This window comes from Salmo salar, chromosome 19 (genome assembly GCF_965601325.2).
Source record: "Salmo salar chromosome 19, fSalSal1, whole genome shotgun sequence".
Classification (NCBI taxonomy): Eukaryota; Metazoa; Chordata; class Actinopteri; order Salmoniformes; family Salmonidae; genus Salmo; species Salmo salar.
This window is the reverse complement of record NC_138309.1, coordinates 9,990,001-10,005,207: the sequence shown is the minus strand read 5'-3', so window position 1 is coordinate 10,005,207 and position 15,207 is coordinate 9,990,001. Positions and strand designations below refer to the sequence as shown.

General features: G+C 46.7%; 1 protein-coding gene across 4 annotated transcripts in view; it reads left to right on the top strand.

The window, feature by feature from the left end:
* zfhx4 (zinc finger homeobox 4) overlaps nucleotides 1-15,207 on the top strand; it is a 120,795-nt gene that overhangs the window by 40,246 nt on the left and 65,342 nt on the right. For all 4 annotated transcript variants that reach the window (XM_045702078.2, XM_045702079.2, XM_014157162.3 and 1 more), the window contains exon 5: nucleotides 632-1,155. In XM_045702078.2, coding sequence (XP_045558034.2) covers nucleotides 632-1,155 — 524 coding nt within the window. The remainder of the gene's footprint in view (nucleotides 1-631; nucleotides 1,156-15,207) is intronic.

Sequence of the window (15,207 nt, the reverse complement as noted above, 5' to 3'; positions counted from 1 at the left end):
TCCTCTGTCTTTCTCTGTCTGACTTTCTATTCTCTGTCTTTCTCTGTCTGACTTTCTATTATCTTTGTCTTTCTCTGTCTGACTTTCTATCCTCTGTCTTCCTCTGTCTGACTTTCTATCCTCTGTCTTTCTCTGTCTGACTTTCTATTCTCTGTCTTTCTCTGTCTGACTTTCTATCCTCTGTCTTTCTCTGTCTGACTTTCTATTCTCTGTCTTTCTCTGTCTGACTTTCTATTCTCTTTGTCTTTCTCTGTCTGACTTTCTATCCTCTGTCTTTCTCTGTCTGACTTTCTATTCTCTGTCTTTCTCTGTCTGACTTTCTATTCTCTTTGTCTTTCTCTGTCTGACTTTCTATCCTCTTTGTCTTTCTCTGTCTGACTTTCTATCCTCTTTGTCTTTCTCTGTCTGACTTTCTCGCTTTCTTTATTGGTTGTACATTGTGCGTTTCACCTACTTTCACTCTCATTATCTTCCTTTCATGCTCTATCTTCTCTTCTTTCATTTACCTCTTTCTCTCTCTCGTATCCCTCTTGTCTTCCTGACCACCATTCTCCACTCTATCTCTCTCTTGCTCTTTCTCTTTCTCCCCCCCACCCTCTCTGACCATCCCTCTCTCTCTCTTTGTCCCCAGTGAATAATGACTTGTCTGCAGAGCTGCGTCTAGCCAGTGGTCAGCTGATGGCTGATGACCTGTCTGTCCTCTCCGGCGGCAGGGGCGCTGGAGGCAGTGGTGAGCTCTCTCCGCCCATCAGCGACCCGTCACTCCGCCTCTACCAGTGTTCTGTCTGCAGCCGCTTCACCTCCGATAGCCTGGAGGCGCTGGGCGCCCATGTCAACGCAGATCGCACCCTGCCCGAGGACGAGTGGCGTGGCATTGTGGGAGATGTGTACCAGTGCAAGCTGTGCACCTACAACACCCAGCTCAAGGCCAACTTCCAGCTGCACTGTAAGACAGACAAACACATGCAGAAACAGCAGCTGGTGGCGCACATCAAGGAAGGAGGGAAAGCCAACCAGTGGAGGTTAAAGTGCGTTGCCATCGGCAACCCTGTGCACCTGAAGTGCAACGCGTGCGACTACTACAGCAACAGTGTGGATAAACTGCGGCTGCACGCCACCAACCAGCGACACGAGGCTGCCATTAGGCTGTACAAGGTACCAGTCACTTCTGTTATAACATAACGCCCCTACTGAACACACGACAGCCATCAACACACCAACACACCAGACAATGCAGCGGCATAATACAGTGATTATGCAACAGGACCTAGGCCTCTTTAATAGCATGATGTCATCCAGCCAGTGGTTTGTAAGGCGTTGTTACGTGAGGCCTATTATTAGTGACCCTGTGTTTGTTGCAGGGTGTTAGAGATTGGCATTCTAGCACCACCTGGCTTATATTAGCCATTAACCATCAGGTACAGCTGATATAGCGCCCTCTCCTCTCTACAGCCATCCCTCTCTCCTACCTCCTCCCTTCTCCGTCCCTCTCTCCTACCTCTTCCCTTCTCCATCCCTCTCTCCTACCTCCTCCCTTCTCCGTCCCTCTCTCCTACCTCCTCCCTTCTCCCTCCCTCTCTCCTACGTCCTCCCTTCTCCATCCCTCTCTCCTACCTCCTCCCTTCTCCGTCCCTCTCTCGTACCTCCTCCCTTCTCCGTCCCTCTCTCCTACCTCCTCCCTTCCCTATCCCTCTCTCCTCTCTCCTACCTCCTCCCTTCTCCATCCCTCTCTCCTACCTCCTCCCTTCTCCGTCCCTCTCTCCTACCTCCTCCCTTCTCCATCCCTCTCTCCTACCTCCTCCCTTCTCCATCCCTCTCTCCTACCTCCTCCCTTCTCCGTCCCTCTCTCCTACCTCCTCCTCCTTCCCTCTCTTCTACCTCCTCCCTTCTCCATCCCTCTCTCCTACCTCCTCCCTTCTCCATCCCTCTCTCCTACCTCCTCCCTTCTCCATCCCTCTCTCCTACCTCCTCCCTTCTCCGTCCCTCTCTCCTACCTCCTCCCTTCTCCCTTCTCCGTCCCTCTCTCCTACCTCCTCCCTTCTCTATCCCTCTCTCCTACCTCCTCCCTTCTCCATCCCTCTCTCCTACCTCCTCCCTTCTCCGTCCCTCTCTCCTACCTCCTCCCTTCTCCGTCCCTCTCTCCTACCTCCTCCCTTCTCCATCTCACTCTTTCCTGTAACAGTAAAAGGAGAGAGTATTTTCACTGGTATTAATATGATGTCTGAAATCAAAGTTAATTGAGTTCTGTTATAAACATAGATAAGCGTTGGCGGCATACTGTAGTCACAGACAGAAAGGCCACCATGCAACAGTGTCACACACACAACACAACACACACACACACACACACACACACACACACACAACACAACACAACACACACACACAGAGAACATCTTAGAACACTGTAAACATTATATAAACAGGTCCCTCAGAAACAGAGAGAAATAAATAGTTTACATTGTGAAAAGATTGTTCGCCCAGGGTCCTGACCTGAAGGATCTACTGCACTCTATGAACCTAATGAGGATCTATTGACCAGGTGGGGGGGTATGTGTGTGTCCTGTAGCTCAGCTCTTGGCTGTGTGTTCACAGCAGTTGATTTAGCGTCTGACAGTAGCCAGCTCGGCTACATAAGACATTGGCAGCCATTAAATCATAATAGGGAAAAATATGTTTTTATTAGCAATGATTAAAGGCGAAGGTACAAGACCAACTCCAAGGCAATTTAGAGTATAACCATAGCAGTATAACCATTTATTTTCTCTGAAAAAAAGAGACTAGGGTGAAAAGCAATCCTACATCATGCTCTTAGATAATAGTTGAGTTTATGGTGTCACACACACACACACACACACACACACACACACACACACACACACACACACACACACACACACACACACACACACACACACACACACACACACACACACACACACACACACAAAGTCTATGGGTTTGTAAGTTATCAAACCGTGAGCAAAGAGTGAGTGAGACAGACAAGGGAAGAGTAGCCATCGTGGCCAGAGAGAGAGAAGGGGGGGTGATGTGGGCAGAGAGAGAGAAGGGAGGGTGACGTGGGCAGAGAGAGAGAAGGGAGGGTGACGTGGGCAGAGAGAGAGAAGGGAAGAGTAGCTGTCGTGGCCAGAGAGAGAGGGGGGAGGGGGAATTCCCAGAATCGCCTGTGGAATTTGGAGGCTTTGCTTTAAAACCCCAGAGCAATGGGAATGTGTGGACACCCTCCCTGGTTAGACTGAAGCTGGAGGCTTTGCTTTAAAACCCCAGAGCAATGGGAATGTGTGGACACCCTCCCTGGTTAGACTGAAGCTGGAGGATTTGCTTTAAAACCCCAGAGCAATGGGAATGTGTGGACACCCTCCCTGGTTAGACTGAAGCTGGAGGCTTTGCTTTAAAACCCCAGAGCAATGGGAATGTGTGGACACCCTCCCTGGTTAGACTGAAGCTGGAGGATTTGCTTTAAAACCCCAGAGCAATGGGAATGTGTGGACACCCTCCCTGGTTAGACTGAAGCTGGAGGATTTGCTTTAAAACCCCAGAGCAATGGGAATGTGTGGACACCCTCCCTGGTTAGACTGAAGCTGGAGGCTTTGCTTTAAAACCCCAGAGCAATGGGAATGTGTGGACACCCTCCCTGGTTAGACTGAAGCTGGAGGATTTGCTTTAAAACCCCAGAGCAATGGGAATGTGTGGACACCCTCCCTGGTTAGACTGAAGCTGGAGGATTTGCTTTAAAACCCCAGAGCAATGGGAATGTGTGGACACCCTCCCTGGTTAGACTGAAGCTGGAGGATTTGCTTTAAAACCCCAGAGCAATGGGAATGTGTGGACACCCTCCCTGGTTAGACTGAAGCTGGAGGATTTGCTTTAAAACCCCAGAGCAATGGGAATGTGTGGACACCCTCCCTGGTTAGACTGAAGCTGGAGGATTTGTAGAGGTCTGGTCTGGTCTGTGTAAGTCCTCCCTTATTGGAACAGCAATATCCTGTAAAAGAAAGATTGGCAGAATGAATATATTATATGGATGGACGGGGATAGTATTATACATCATGTGGCTGATCTTCCATGTTTTTTACATTGTGCCAACATATAATAGAATGATGAAGAGATTGCTGTGCTCCCTGGGCCGTAATGCCTTTTTAACCCATATCTGTGGCATGTGTGTATGTTCAGCTTCCTGGCGAGCGATTTACCTTTGGCTAATGCTGTAGGGGAGAGGGTCATCCCACCACCCTCTCCATGCACTCAGCTACCCTTGTACCCCCCCCCCCCCCCCACCCACCCACATACACACTGTACCGGCTGCACAAATCTGTTGGACAGATGCTGGCTTTAATGCGTTTGGCAGGATTCAGACTTTTTTTACCCATAGTCAGATGGCAGTAAAGCATGAGCGGAGGAGAAAGAAAAAAAAATATGTATTTTTTTGACCAGAAAAACACCTTTTCTTTTATGTGTGGAGGTGAAAGACCCAGGGGAGTGGCCTGCCTCTGCTCTGCTCTGCCCGCCCTGGCTTGGCCCCACACACAAAGAGAACAAAGTGTTGACTACCTTCCCATATGGGTCTAGAACACTGAGGATCTGTGAAACGGTGGAAGATGCAAACAAAAAGCATATTCAGACTTTATTGCTGCTTTGTAGCTCAGTAGAGATCTGAGGGGATTCAGGACGGAAGAGTTTCCAGACTTTACAACAGGAGGCCAGATGAGAGTAGCAGGAGGAGGGCTATTTCGGTCTCTCTACCCTTCCCTCTCTCTCTTCATCTCTCTCTCTGTCTCTCTCCTCTCTCTTTCTCTCTCTCTACCTCCATATCTCTCTTTACCTACCCCCTCTTTTCTTCTCTCTTTCTCTCTAGTTTAGGCCGCAGACGTTAATCCTAATGCAGGAAGTAACTTTTCTGAGGAACCAATCTGATCCTCCTTTAAGCTCATTGTCTCAGTTACCACTTGGTTAATGTCGAAGGACTTGGTGGGTCCTGTTAATAACTTCTGGTTAATTGTAATTGATGCCATCAAAATAGACCACTAACACATCTACAACACTCAAAATAGAATTCTGGATTCTGACTTTAGAATTCCACAAAAAAAATCTGAATGATTCTAGAATAGAACATTTATTGCAGGATTTTGGATTGGATTATGCAAAAATAGAACAGTCTAGAATTCCAGACTAGAAAACGGCATAATTCCAAAATGGAACACAGTGTCTACCTGTCAAATGAAAATCCTTCTCTCCAAAGAGTTAACTCTTGGCAATGCAACGCTGCACTACAGATGTGAGGTGTGAGCAGGCATGCTGTTAGTGTCTGGCTATGTGATAGCTTGCGAGCTAGCCAGCTAGCTGCCCATGAGGTAGATCAGGCCATATTAAAGAGTACTGTAGCACGTAGCATGGCGTGTCTATAGCTGGCCCAGCCTGTGTTTGGGTAGTGTTGAGAATGATGTTGAGAATGATGATGTATGGCAGAGATATGACTCTGGATAATAAACACAGGACTTAATACAGATGGACAGAGTAGTAAATCTGTCAGTGCCATTCACAAGAGCTGGAGCGCCTGCCTGGGTACAGAGTGTGAGATTCACACATCGACGTGTGTGGGGGTACTGAATGTGTGTGTCTGTGCTGAGTGCGTGTATTCTGAGTGTGTGTGTGCTGCGCTTTGAGGTACAGTAGGGATCATTTAGAGTGGAGAATGTTCATGGTCAGTGTTGCGTGGTACAGGACCACACAGAAACCCAAACACACACACACACACACTGCATTGACCGCACGAACCGATTACACCAACCGGCCGCACCTGTTCGTCAGATGGACCTCCTGACTTCAACCAGCCTCACCCCTGACCCCTATCTCTCTCTCTCTCTCTCTCTCTCTCTCTCTCTCTCTCTCTCTCTCTCTCTCTCTCTCTCTCTCTCTCTCACACACCTCCTAACCTTTCTGTCATCCTCCCTTACCCGTCATATGTCTCTACCATGCTCCCAAATCCAGAAGTCTGAACTGAGCTTGATTAAACTATTAATATACAGTGTATGCCATCTAGCAAATGCTTTTATCCAAAGCAACTTACAGTCATGCGTGCATACATTTTACATCTCTACCTCCCTCCTCTTCTCTCTTTTTTTCTCCCTGTCTTTCTCTATTTCTTCTCTCTCCTTGCTCCCTCTCTCTCTATGGTTTTGTGTCGTCAGTCAAGCAGAATGGCTTGTCTGGGGCTCTCCTGAATATTTCCAGATTTGTATTTTTCATTTATTTTTCTTCCCTTCCTTCCTTTCCGTCTTTCCACCCTTTGAACCAACAGGGACCCCAGCACGTATAATGCTCATCTTCATCATCACCAGGGAGGGAGGGAGGGGGAAATTGACTTATTTGAGAACGTGTGATTTAAGAAGGGGAGATGGTGTGGTGAAATGGTGCCTCTCTCTCTCTCTCTCTCTCTCTCTCTCTCTCTTCTCTCTCTCTCTATCTCTAGGGAGTGGCAGATAGGCCATCTCATTACCCATGATCCTCCTGGCAACGCCATGGCCAGCCAGGGAACAAGGGGGGGGGGGGGGATTAAATGAGAGAACGAGGAGAGGGAGGGGCTGGAATTTAATATTCATCAAAAGAAAAAGCAAATTTTTTCAATTTTCTCCCCCTCCTGCATATTTCTCTTTTTTTCCCTCCACCCGAATCAAGGGACTCTGCTTTTTTTCTGTCCCTCCCTCTCATCTCAGGCTGAGGTGGGAGATGGTGGTTATATAGCTCTGATATTAACTGGCCAATCTCTCCTCAACCTTTAGGCGAGGTCAATCCTATTCTCTCATTTTTTAATCAAATGGCCCTATATATATGCAGTGTAATTATGGCCTGTCATTGGCTGGCTGGGATGGGAAATAGACAGGAGATTGACTCCAGTAGATTTGCATAATAACCCATTGCACTGCGGTGGAAGGAAGTGAGAGCGAGAAAGAGAGAGAGAGAGAGAGAGAGAGAGAGAGAGAGGTATATATACTACTGATGCGTAGTGGTTATTTTTTGGTTTTTAAACAACTAATTGACCGACGTCGGTTCAATTATTTGAGTTCCATTTTGTTCGTTTTTTTCTTCTTTGAGCTCGAACTGTGCAATGGAGTAGGGAGTTGTAGTTTCCAACAAGCCAATATTCTACAAAGTTTAACGCAGAAAATGTGATAATTCACTACAAAGACCATAATCCATTGCGCGCCTACTTGTCCGGTCTGTGTGGGGCAGACACGGAGGGAGAGAAGAGAGATGAACGCGCGATCGAGAGGGATAGAGAGCAGTTGCTTCAAGGTATCTCTACCTGAAAATACATGATCTAAACGATTGATAGTTGGTGTTCAGCAGTCATAAAAGTATGCCTTATTTACTTAGAAGAACTACTAAAATAGTGATTTTGTCAGACAGCATAGAGATATGATGAGATGATAACTTGGAATGAAACAAATGTAATATACACAAATGAAATATTTTATTAAAGTAATGTGAATAAGTGATGGTTAAGAAGTGACAAGCAGTAATGGGCAGTCACTACCATCATGGGACTTTATGAATTGTTTTATTCTGTGTTGTTCCAGCATTCAACCCACATAAAATGCATAGTGCATTTAATGTTTTAAAAAATTACCGAAACCGAACCGACCTCAAAAAGCACTAATCGCTCAGCACTACTGATGCACGGCCTGTTTATGACACACACACACACACACACACACACACACACACACACACACACACACACACACACACACACACACACACACACACACACACACACACACACACACACACACACACACACACACACACACACACACACACGTTGTATTCTTGACTGTCTGACCAATGGGGAGTGTGAGGTTGTTTTTCAGCTGCATTTTCCTAAACATAAGTGGGATCAGAGAGGCAGCACTTCACTGAAGCAGAGGGACAGAAAGAGAGAGATGCTATGAAAGAGGGAGAGAGCTCAAGTGGTGTTTCCTCTCAAAGAATGAACTCAAACTTTACATGGATATTGGTGTGGCTCTCTTCATGCTGTCTCTCTCTCTCTCTCTCTTTCACTCTTTCCCTCTACCCAGTCTAGTGGTGTATGGTTAGGGTTAGTACATTACTCAAATCGTTTCAGTTTTCACCTGCGTCAGGATTACAATGGAAATCTTTCAGAGGTCCGAGGGTGGGGGTGATGCTAGTAATTAAAGACTAAAGACAGATGTGTGTGTGTGTGTGTGTGTGTGTGTGTGTGTGTGTGTGTGTGTGTGTGTGTGTGTGTGTGTTCAAATGGACAGGCTTCTCTCCCCCCTTCCCTAATAATCCTCAAAGATATGCCATTCACAATAATATTAGGAATCTCTCCTATTTCTTTACCACTACCAGATGGTCATCTCAGCATTGATATAAGCTTTGATTGACAGTCACTATGTATTGTTTAATTGCCATAGTTGAGCCCCCTCCCCCTCTCGCTATCTCCTCTTTTCCTCCCTGAGGGAACACACAGGGCCGTCCTCAGCTCCGGTGAGCTGTGAGTTGGGAGATACCATTTTAGAGATGCTGGGACATTAATAGCCAGATGTGTGAAACCCCCCCCCCCCCCCCCCCCCCCCCACCCCCCCCCCCCCCCCCCCCCCCCCCCGAGGGTCAGTTGGTCCAGGTCAGGGCGTTTGTCTGTGTGCAGGAGACTGTGAAGACTATCCACAGATCTACCATGACAGGTATGGGAACGATAGCAGGGGGACAGAGGAAGGGAGGGCGGGAGGGAGGGAACAGACGAAGGGAGGGGGTTGCTTACAGACCACCAGAAGGGGGGAGGGAAGGAGAGATAGAGGTGAGAGGAAGAGAGATGGAGGGACAGAGTGGAGAAGGATGTAGGGATCAAGGGGACAGGGGAGAGAGGTAGATAGAGGGAGAGGGGAGAGGAGGGAGGGATGGAAGGAATAGGGGGGAGGAGAGGTGGATGCAGGGAGCCAGGGGACAGGGGAGAGAGGTGGATAAAGGGAGAGGGGAGAGGAGGGAGGAGGGAGGGATGGAAGGAATAGAGGAGAGGGGGATGCAGGGGACAGAGGTGGATAAAGGGAGAGGGGAGAGGAGGGAGGAGGGAGGGATGGAAGGAATAGAGGAGAGGGGGATGCAGGGGACAGAGGTGGATAAAGGGAGAGGGGAGAGGAGGGTGGGATGGATGGATGGAAGGAATAGGGGAGAGAAGAGGTGGATGCAGGGAGCCAGGGGACAGGGGAGAGAGGTGGATAGAGGGAGAGGGGAGAGGAGAGGAGAGGGGGATGGAAGGAATAGGGGAGAGGAGAGGTGGATGCAGGGAGCCAGGGGACAGGGGAGAGAGGTGGATAGAGGGAGAGGAGAGGGGGATGCAGGGAGCCAGGGGACAGGGGAGAGAGGTGGATAGAGGGAGAGGGGAGGGGGATGCAGGGAGCCAGGGGACAGGGGAGAGAGGTGGATAGAGGGAGAGGGGAGAGGAGAGGGGGATGCAGGGGTACGGGACCATCACACCACAAAAAGGAACATCGCTCGGCGAGGAACAAAGAGAGGCAGGAGTTTGTCATTTCATCTTAACCCCCCTTTCTCCCTGATTCATCCCCCCTCTACCCTTCCACCCCTCCATTTCTCCTGGGACTTGATCCCCCTGTCCTTAACAAAGGGTGTCTCGTTGACAGAATGGATGCTAGATCAGCTAGTGACTAGCGGCTAACAGAAGTTAGCATGGTGATTATTAATATGATGCTGAAGGAAAGTCATTCTCCAGAATTATGCCCTTTGATGCTCTGATCTGATTTCATTTGATGTAATGATGTAATTACAGATTTGTTTATGTGGCTGGGAATATGAGCATCAATTTGAGCCCTTGAAATCATCTGACATTGAAATTAGTGCTTCATTTACAGCTTGTGCCAGAAAGTATTCCCCTTAACTTTTTCCACATGTTGTTGTGTTACAAAGTGGGATTAAAATTGATGTCATTGTCATTTTTTGTCAACGATCTACACAAAACATTCTGTAATTTCATAGTGGAAGAAAACATATCTTCTTTTTTTTAAGACGAATGAAGAAAAAAACTCTAATATATCTTGATTAGATAAGTATTCTACCCCCTCAGTCAATACATGTTAGAATCACATTTGGCACTGATTACAGCTGTGAGTGTTTCTGGGTAAGTCTCTAAGAGCTTTCCACACCTGGACTGTACAATTTCTGCCCATTATTATTTTCTAAGCTCTTCAAGCTCTGTCAAGTTGATAGTTGATCATTGCTAGACAGTCCTTTTCAAGTCCTGCCATAGATTTTCAAGCCGATTTAAGTCAAAACTGTAACTAGACCACTCAGGAACATTCAATGTTGTCTTGGTAAGCAACTCCAGTGTATATTTGGCCTTGAGTTTTAGGATATTGTCCTGCTGAAAGGAGAACGTGTCTCCCAGTGTCTGTTGGAAAGCAGACTGAACAAAGTTTTCCTCTAGGATTTAGCCTTTAGCTCCATTCCGTTTCTTTTTATCATTGAAAAAAACTCCCTAGTCGTTGTCGATGACGAGCATACCCATAACGTGATGCCGCCACCACCATCCTTGAAAATATCAAGAGTGGAATTCAGTGATGTGTTGGATTTGCCCCAAACAAAATGTTTTGTATTTAGGACCAAAAGTTCATTTATTTGGCACATTTTCTGCAGTATTACTTTAGCGCTTTATTGCAAACAAGCTGCATGTTTTGGAATATTTGTATTCTGTACAGACTTCCTTGTTTTCACTCTGTAACTACAATGTTGTCGATCCATCCTCAGTGTTCTCCTATCACAGCCATTAAACTCTGTAACTGTTTTAAAGTCACCATTGGCTTCATGCTGAAATCCCTGAGCGGTTTCATTCCTCTCCGGCAACTGAGTTAGGAAGGACTCCTGTATCTTTGTAGTGACTGGGTGTATTGATACACCATCCAAAGTGTAATTAATAACGTCACCAGGCTCAAAGGGATATGCAATGTCTGTTTTTACCAATAGGTGCCCTTCTTTGCAAGGCATTGGAAAACCTCCCTGGTCTTTGTAGTTGAATCTGTGCTTGAAATTCACTGCTCGACTGAGGGACCTTATAGATAATTGTATGTGTGGGGTACAGAGATGAGGTAGTCATTCAAAAATCATGTTAAACACTATTATTGCACACAGAGTGAGTCCATGCAATTTATTATGTGACTTGTTAAGCACATTTTTCCTCCTGAACCTATTTAGGTTTGCCATAAAAGGGGTTGAATACTTGTTGACTCAAGACATTTCAGCTTTTCATTTTTGATTAAAAAAAATCCACTTTGACGTTGTGGGGTATTGTGCTTAGATCAGTTGCACAAAATCGAAATGTAATACAAAGGTCAAGGGGTGAAGGCACTGTATGTCACAACACGTGTAAACATATGGGTCATGACAGTGTTATGAAAAGTTATGTCAACTCTTATGACATATTACGCCAATGGCAAAAGCTAGTCATCCTGGGGTCCAACATATCTTGCCTAGATATTAATGCAGAGAAAACGGAATGATTTGAATGTATGCACAAACGATTTTACGCTACTCCCCTCATATAAAGCTATCAAGGTATCGATAGGAATGAACTTGAACTAAAACCTTCCTTAACTCTTGTCCTGATCAATAACCAATCGATGGGAGTTAATCGTGCCTCCGTCAGACCTCTTTACTCTGCTCTTTATATATGTATCTCTCTCTCTCTCTCTCTCTCTCTCTCTCTCTCATTATCGGAATAGCCTGTATAAAGCATTCCTCCTGTAATTGATTTTAACCATTAGGTGCTCAGTGAATAGATAGTGAATAGATAAGTAGAGACCAAATAGTCGATTACCCAGCAAGAGGGAGCTGATCTGACGTGCTGCTGTTTGCAGACACACACACACACACACACACACACACACACACACACACACACACACACACACACACACACACACACACACACACACACACACACACACACACACACACACACACATAGGCCAGGCAGCACATTGCGATTGACCTCCTCTCGGTTCATCCAGCTTAGTCCTGTGCAGAGTAATCCTTAATGCTATGAAACAGACCTGATAGAAAGAAACTTACTAGTTCAGGATTAACTTCCTATCAGCACGTTTAGTTCAATTATTGTTTTTATTTTAATTGTTCCAGAGGATACTGCCTCTATAAAAGCATTCACTCTGAGCGATAGAGACAGATGGCCAATGTTCTTGTTGTTACTCTCTCTCTCCCTCTCTTCTCTTATATTTTATACTAGCAACAGTAATATACAGCATTCATATTTTATTTTAAGCCAATGTCGCATGAATGACTCCATTTTTTTGGAGCACAGTACAGTTTCTAAAGCTACCACACACACACACACACACACACACACACACACACACACACACACACACACACACACACACACACACACACACATACACACACACACACACACACACACACACACACACACACACACACACACACACACACACACACACACACACACACACACACACACACACAACTCCATGAGTTATATCTCTTGCGGACCTGTTTCTCTCTCTCTCTCTCTCTCTCTCTCTCTCTCTCTCTCTCTCTCTCTCTCTCTCTCTCTCTCTCTCTCTCTCTCTCTCTCTCTCTCTCTGTGGGGGGAACAAAGGCAAACATTGGAGTAATCTTCAAAGTGTCCGCTGGTATGTTGAGTGGTGGCTGGTATGCAGACCGGGGCTAAAGCCTTTTCACAGGAAAACAATGTCCTTCCTTTACACAGCCTGCCAGACCTGGGCAAACACTAGCGCTAAGAGCTAGGAGATAGGAGATAGGAGGAAAGGAGCTAGGAGTTAGGGGCTATCAGCGAGGAGCTCCATACGATAGCACTGCTACCTGTTTGCCGGTGTGTATCTGTGTTTGTTGGTCTGTGCGTGCAAGTGTCTCTCTGTGTCGGAGAGTGAGAAGTGGGGAGGAGAAGAAAGGCATTGGGAAAGTGATTCTTACACACAATAGCATGCATTTGCCCATTGTACAAAGTGGAGCATCAAGCGTGCCATCCTAAAAAGGAAGGGGGAGGGCGGGCAGGGAGTGTGTGTGAGGGGGACGGGGTTCAGGGAGTGTGTGTGAGGGGGACGGGGGGCAGGGAGTGTGTGTGTGTGTGTGTGGGGTGGGAGGGGGCAGGGAGTGTGTGTGTGTGTGGGGGGGGGGGCAGGGAGTGTGTGTGTGTGTGTGTGTGTGTGTGGGGGGGGGGGGGGTTGGGAGGGGGGCAGGGAGTGTGTGTGTGTGTGTGGGGTGGGAGGGGGGCAGGGAGTGTGTGTGTGTGTGGGGGGGGGGGAGGGGGGCAGGGAGTGTGTGTGTGTGTGGGGTGGGTGGGAGGGGGGCAGGGAGTGTGTGTGTGTGTGTGTGTGTGTGTGTGTGTGTGTGTGTGTGTGTGTGTGTGTGTGTGTGTGTGTGTGTGTGTGTGGGGTGGGTGGGTGGGAGGGAGGGAGGGAGGGGGGTAACATTTGAAATGTCTGTTGGAATATGCAAATCAGCAGCTGAAGAGCTGCTCTTATTGTGTCAGCAGAGAATGAACACACACCAGTTAAATTATCTCTTGACACACAGACACACACACAGACACACACACACAGACGTCCCTATAGTTAATAGGATGCCAATAGGGGGACTATTACTGTAGAGTCGTGTAGAGAGGAAGGAGGGAGGATGAAAGAACAGGGTTTTAGAGGAGTGTGTATGCAAAGCAGCTCTATCAGATGGAGTTAGGTGGGGGGGGGGGGGGATAGTGTGTCTCTGTGTGTGAGGGTACAGTGTGGGTGAGTACAACTGAGATGGCTTACTAGCTGCATAAAGAAACCAGACTGTCAGACATTTTGAGTTGGCCTCTTGAGTTCAGTCATGTAGTTATTTTTCTCCCAAGGATCCAGCCCACTGTAATTCAGCTTAGAGCTGACTGTCTTGTTCTCAGCACCTTTTGTTTCCTGCTAAGTGAAACCATGCGATGGGCTGGGGAGACAATCCTCTCCTTTTCTGCCGTAGGAATGTGCAGTTAGTAAAACGTTCTCCAGGCAACACTGTTCTCTCTGTATCCAGAACACACAGATAGAAAGTGTGGTTTGTTAGCAGTTGTATCACTAAGACTAGTAGACAACTACACATTCACAGAAGGTTGAATGCTTGCATCAGCAATCTGTAGGCTCGTCTAAGGCATATGTATAGGCCTCTCCTCCCTGTCCTCTGGTCTTTGTCACCTGGTAGTGAAGACAAGCAGAGCTCCTAGGCCTAATGGGCAGGTCAGGAAGTGTAATGGGATCTAAGTGTTGGAGTCCTCAGTCTAATCTTAATGTAAATACAAGTCCATTACACAGACAAGGGGAGATTTCTCTGCTGACCAGAATGTTCACTAGCGTGTGTGTGCGCGTGTGTGTGCGCGTGTGTGCGGGTGCTCTGCCGTCTCTCTGTCAACCCAGGGATTAGGCTAAAAGGTTGAGGAGATATGCAAATGAAACATCTTCAGCTTGTGTTTCAACACACTATAACGGTGTTAATATTTCTGAAATATGATTTATCTAGGACATTCTACATATGACTAACTAATATTAGATATAGCACAAGGCAAATTCAGTGCTGCTGGCTATAACATATTAGTAGAATTAGCTGAACAGACACAGCTTTTCAGTCCATAGTATGACTCATTATCATTCTATGGGCTGTATATAACCTGCCTGAGTTTGATATGTCTGCCAGCTAACTGGAGTGTGAACTCATGTTTTCTAGAGGAGGGTCATGGGGTCAAAAAGCCGTGAACTTCAGATTGACCTCTGCCCCTAAGTGTCAGATACACTTACGTCACCCCTGAAAGATACAGTTGAAGTCGGGAGTTTACATACACCTTAGCCAAATACATTTAAACTCAGTTTTTCACAATTCTTGACATTTAATCCCAGTAAAAATTCCCTGTCTTAGGTCAGTTAGGATCACCACTTCATTTTAAGAATGTGAAATGCCAGAATAATAGTAGAGAGATTTATTTATTTCAGCTTTTATTTCTTTCATCACATTCCCAGTGGGTCAGAAGTTTACATACACTCAATTATTATTTGGTAGCATTGCCTTTAAATTGTTGAACTTGGGTCAAACGTTTCGGGTAGCCTTCCACAAGCTTCCCACAATAAGTTAGGTGAATTT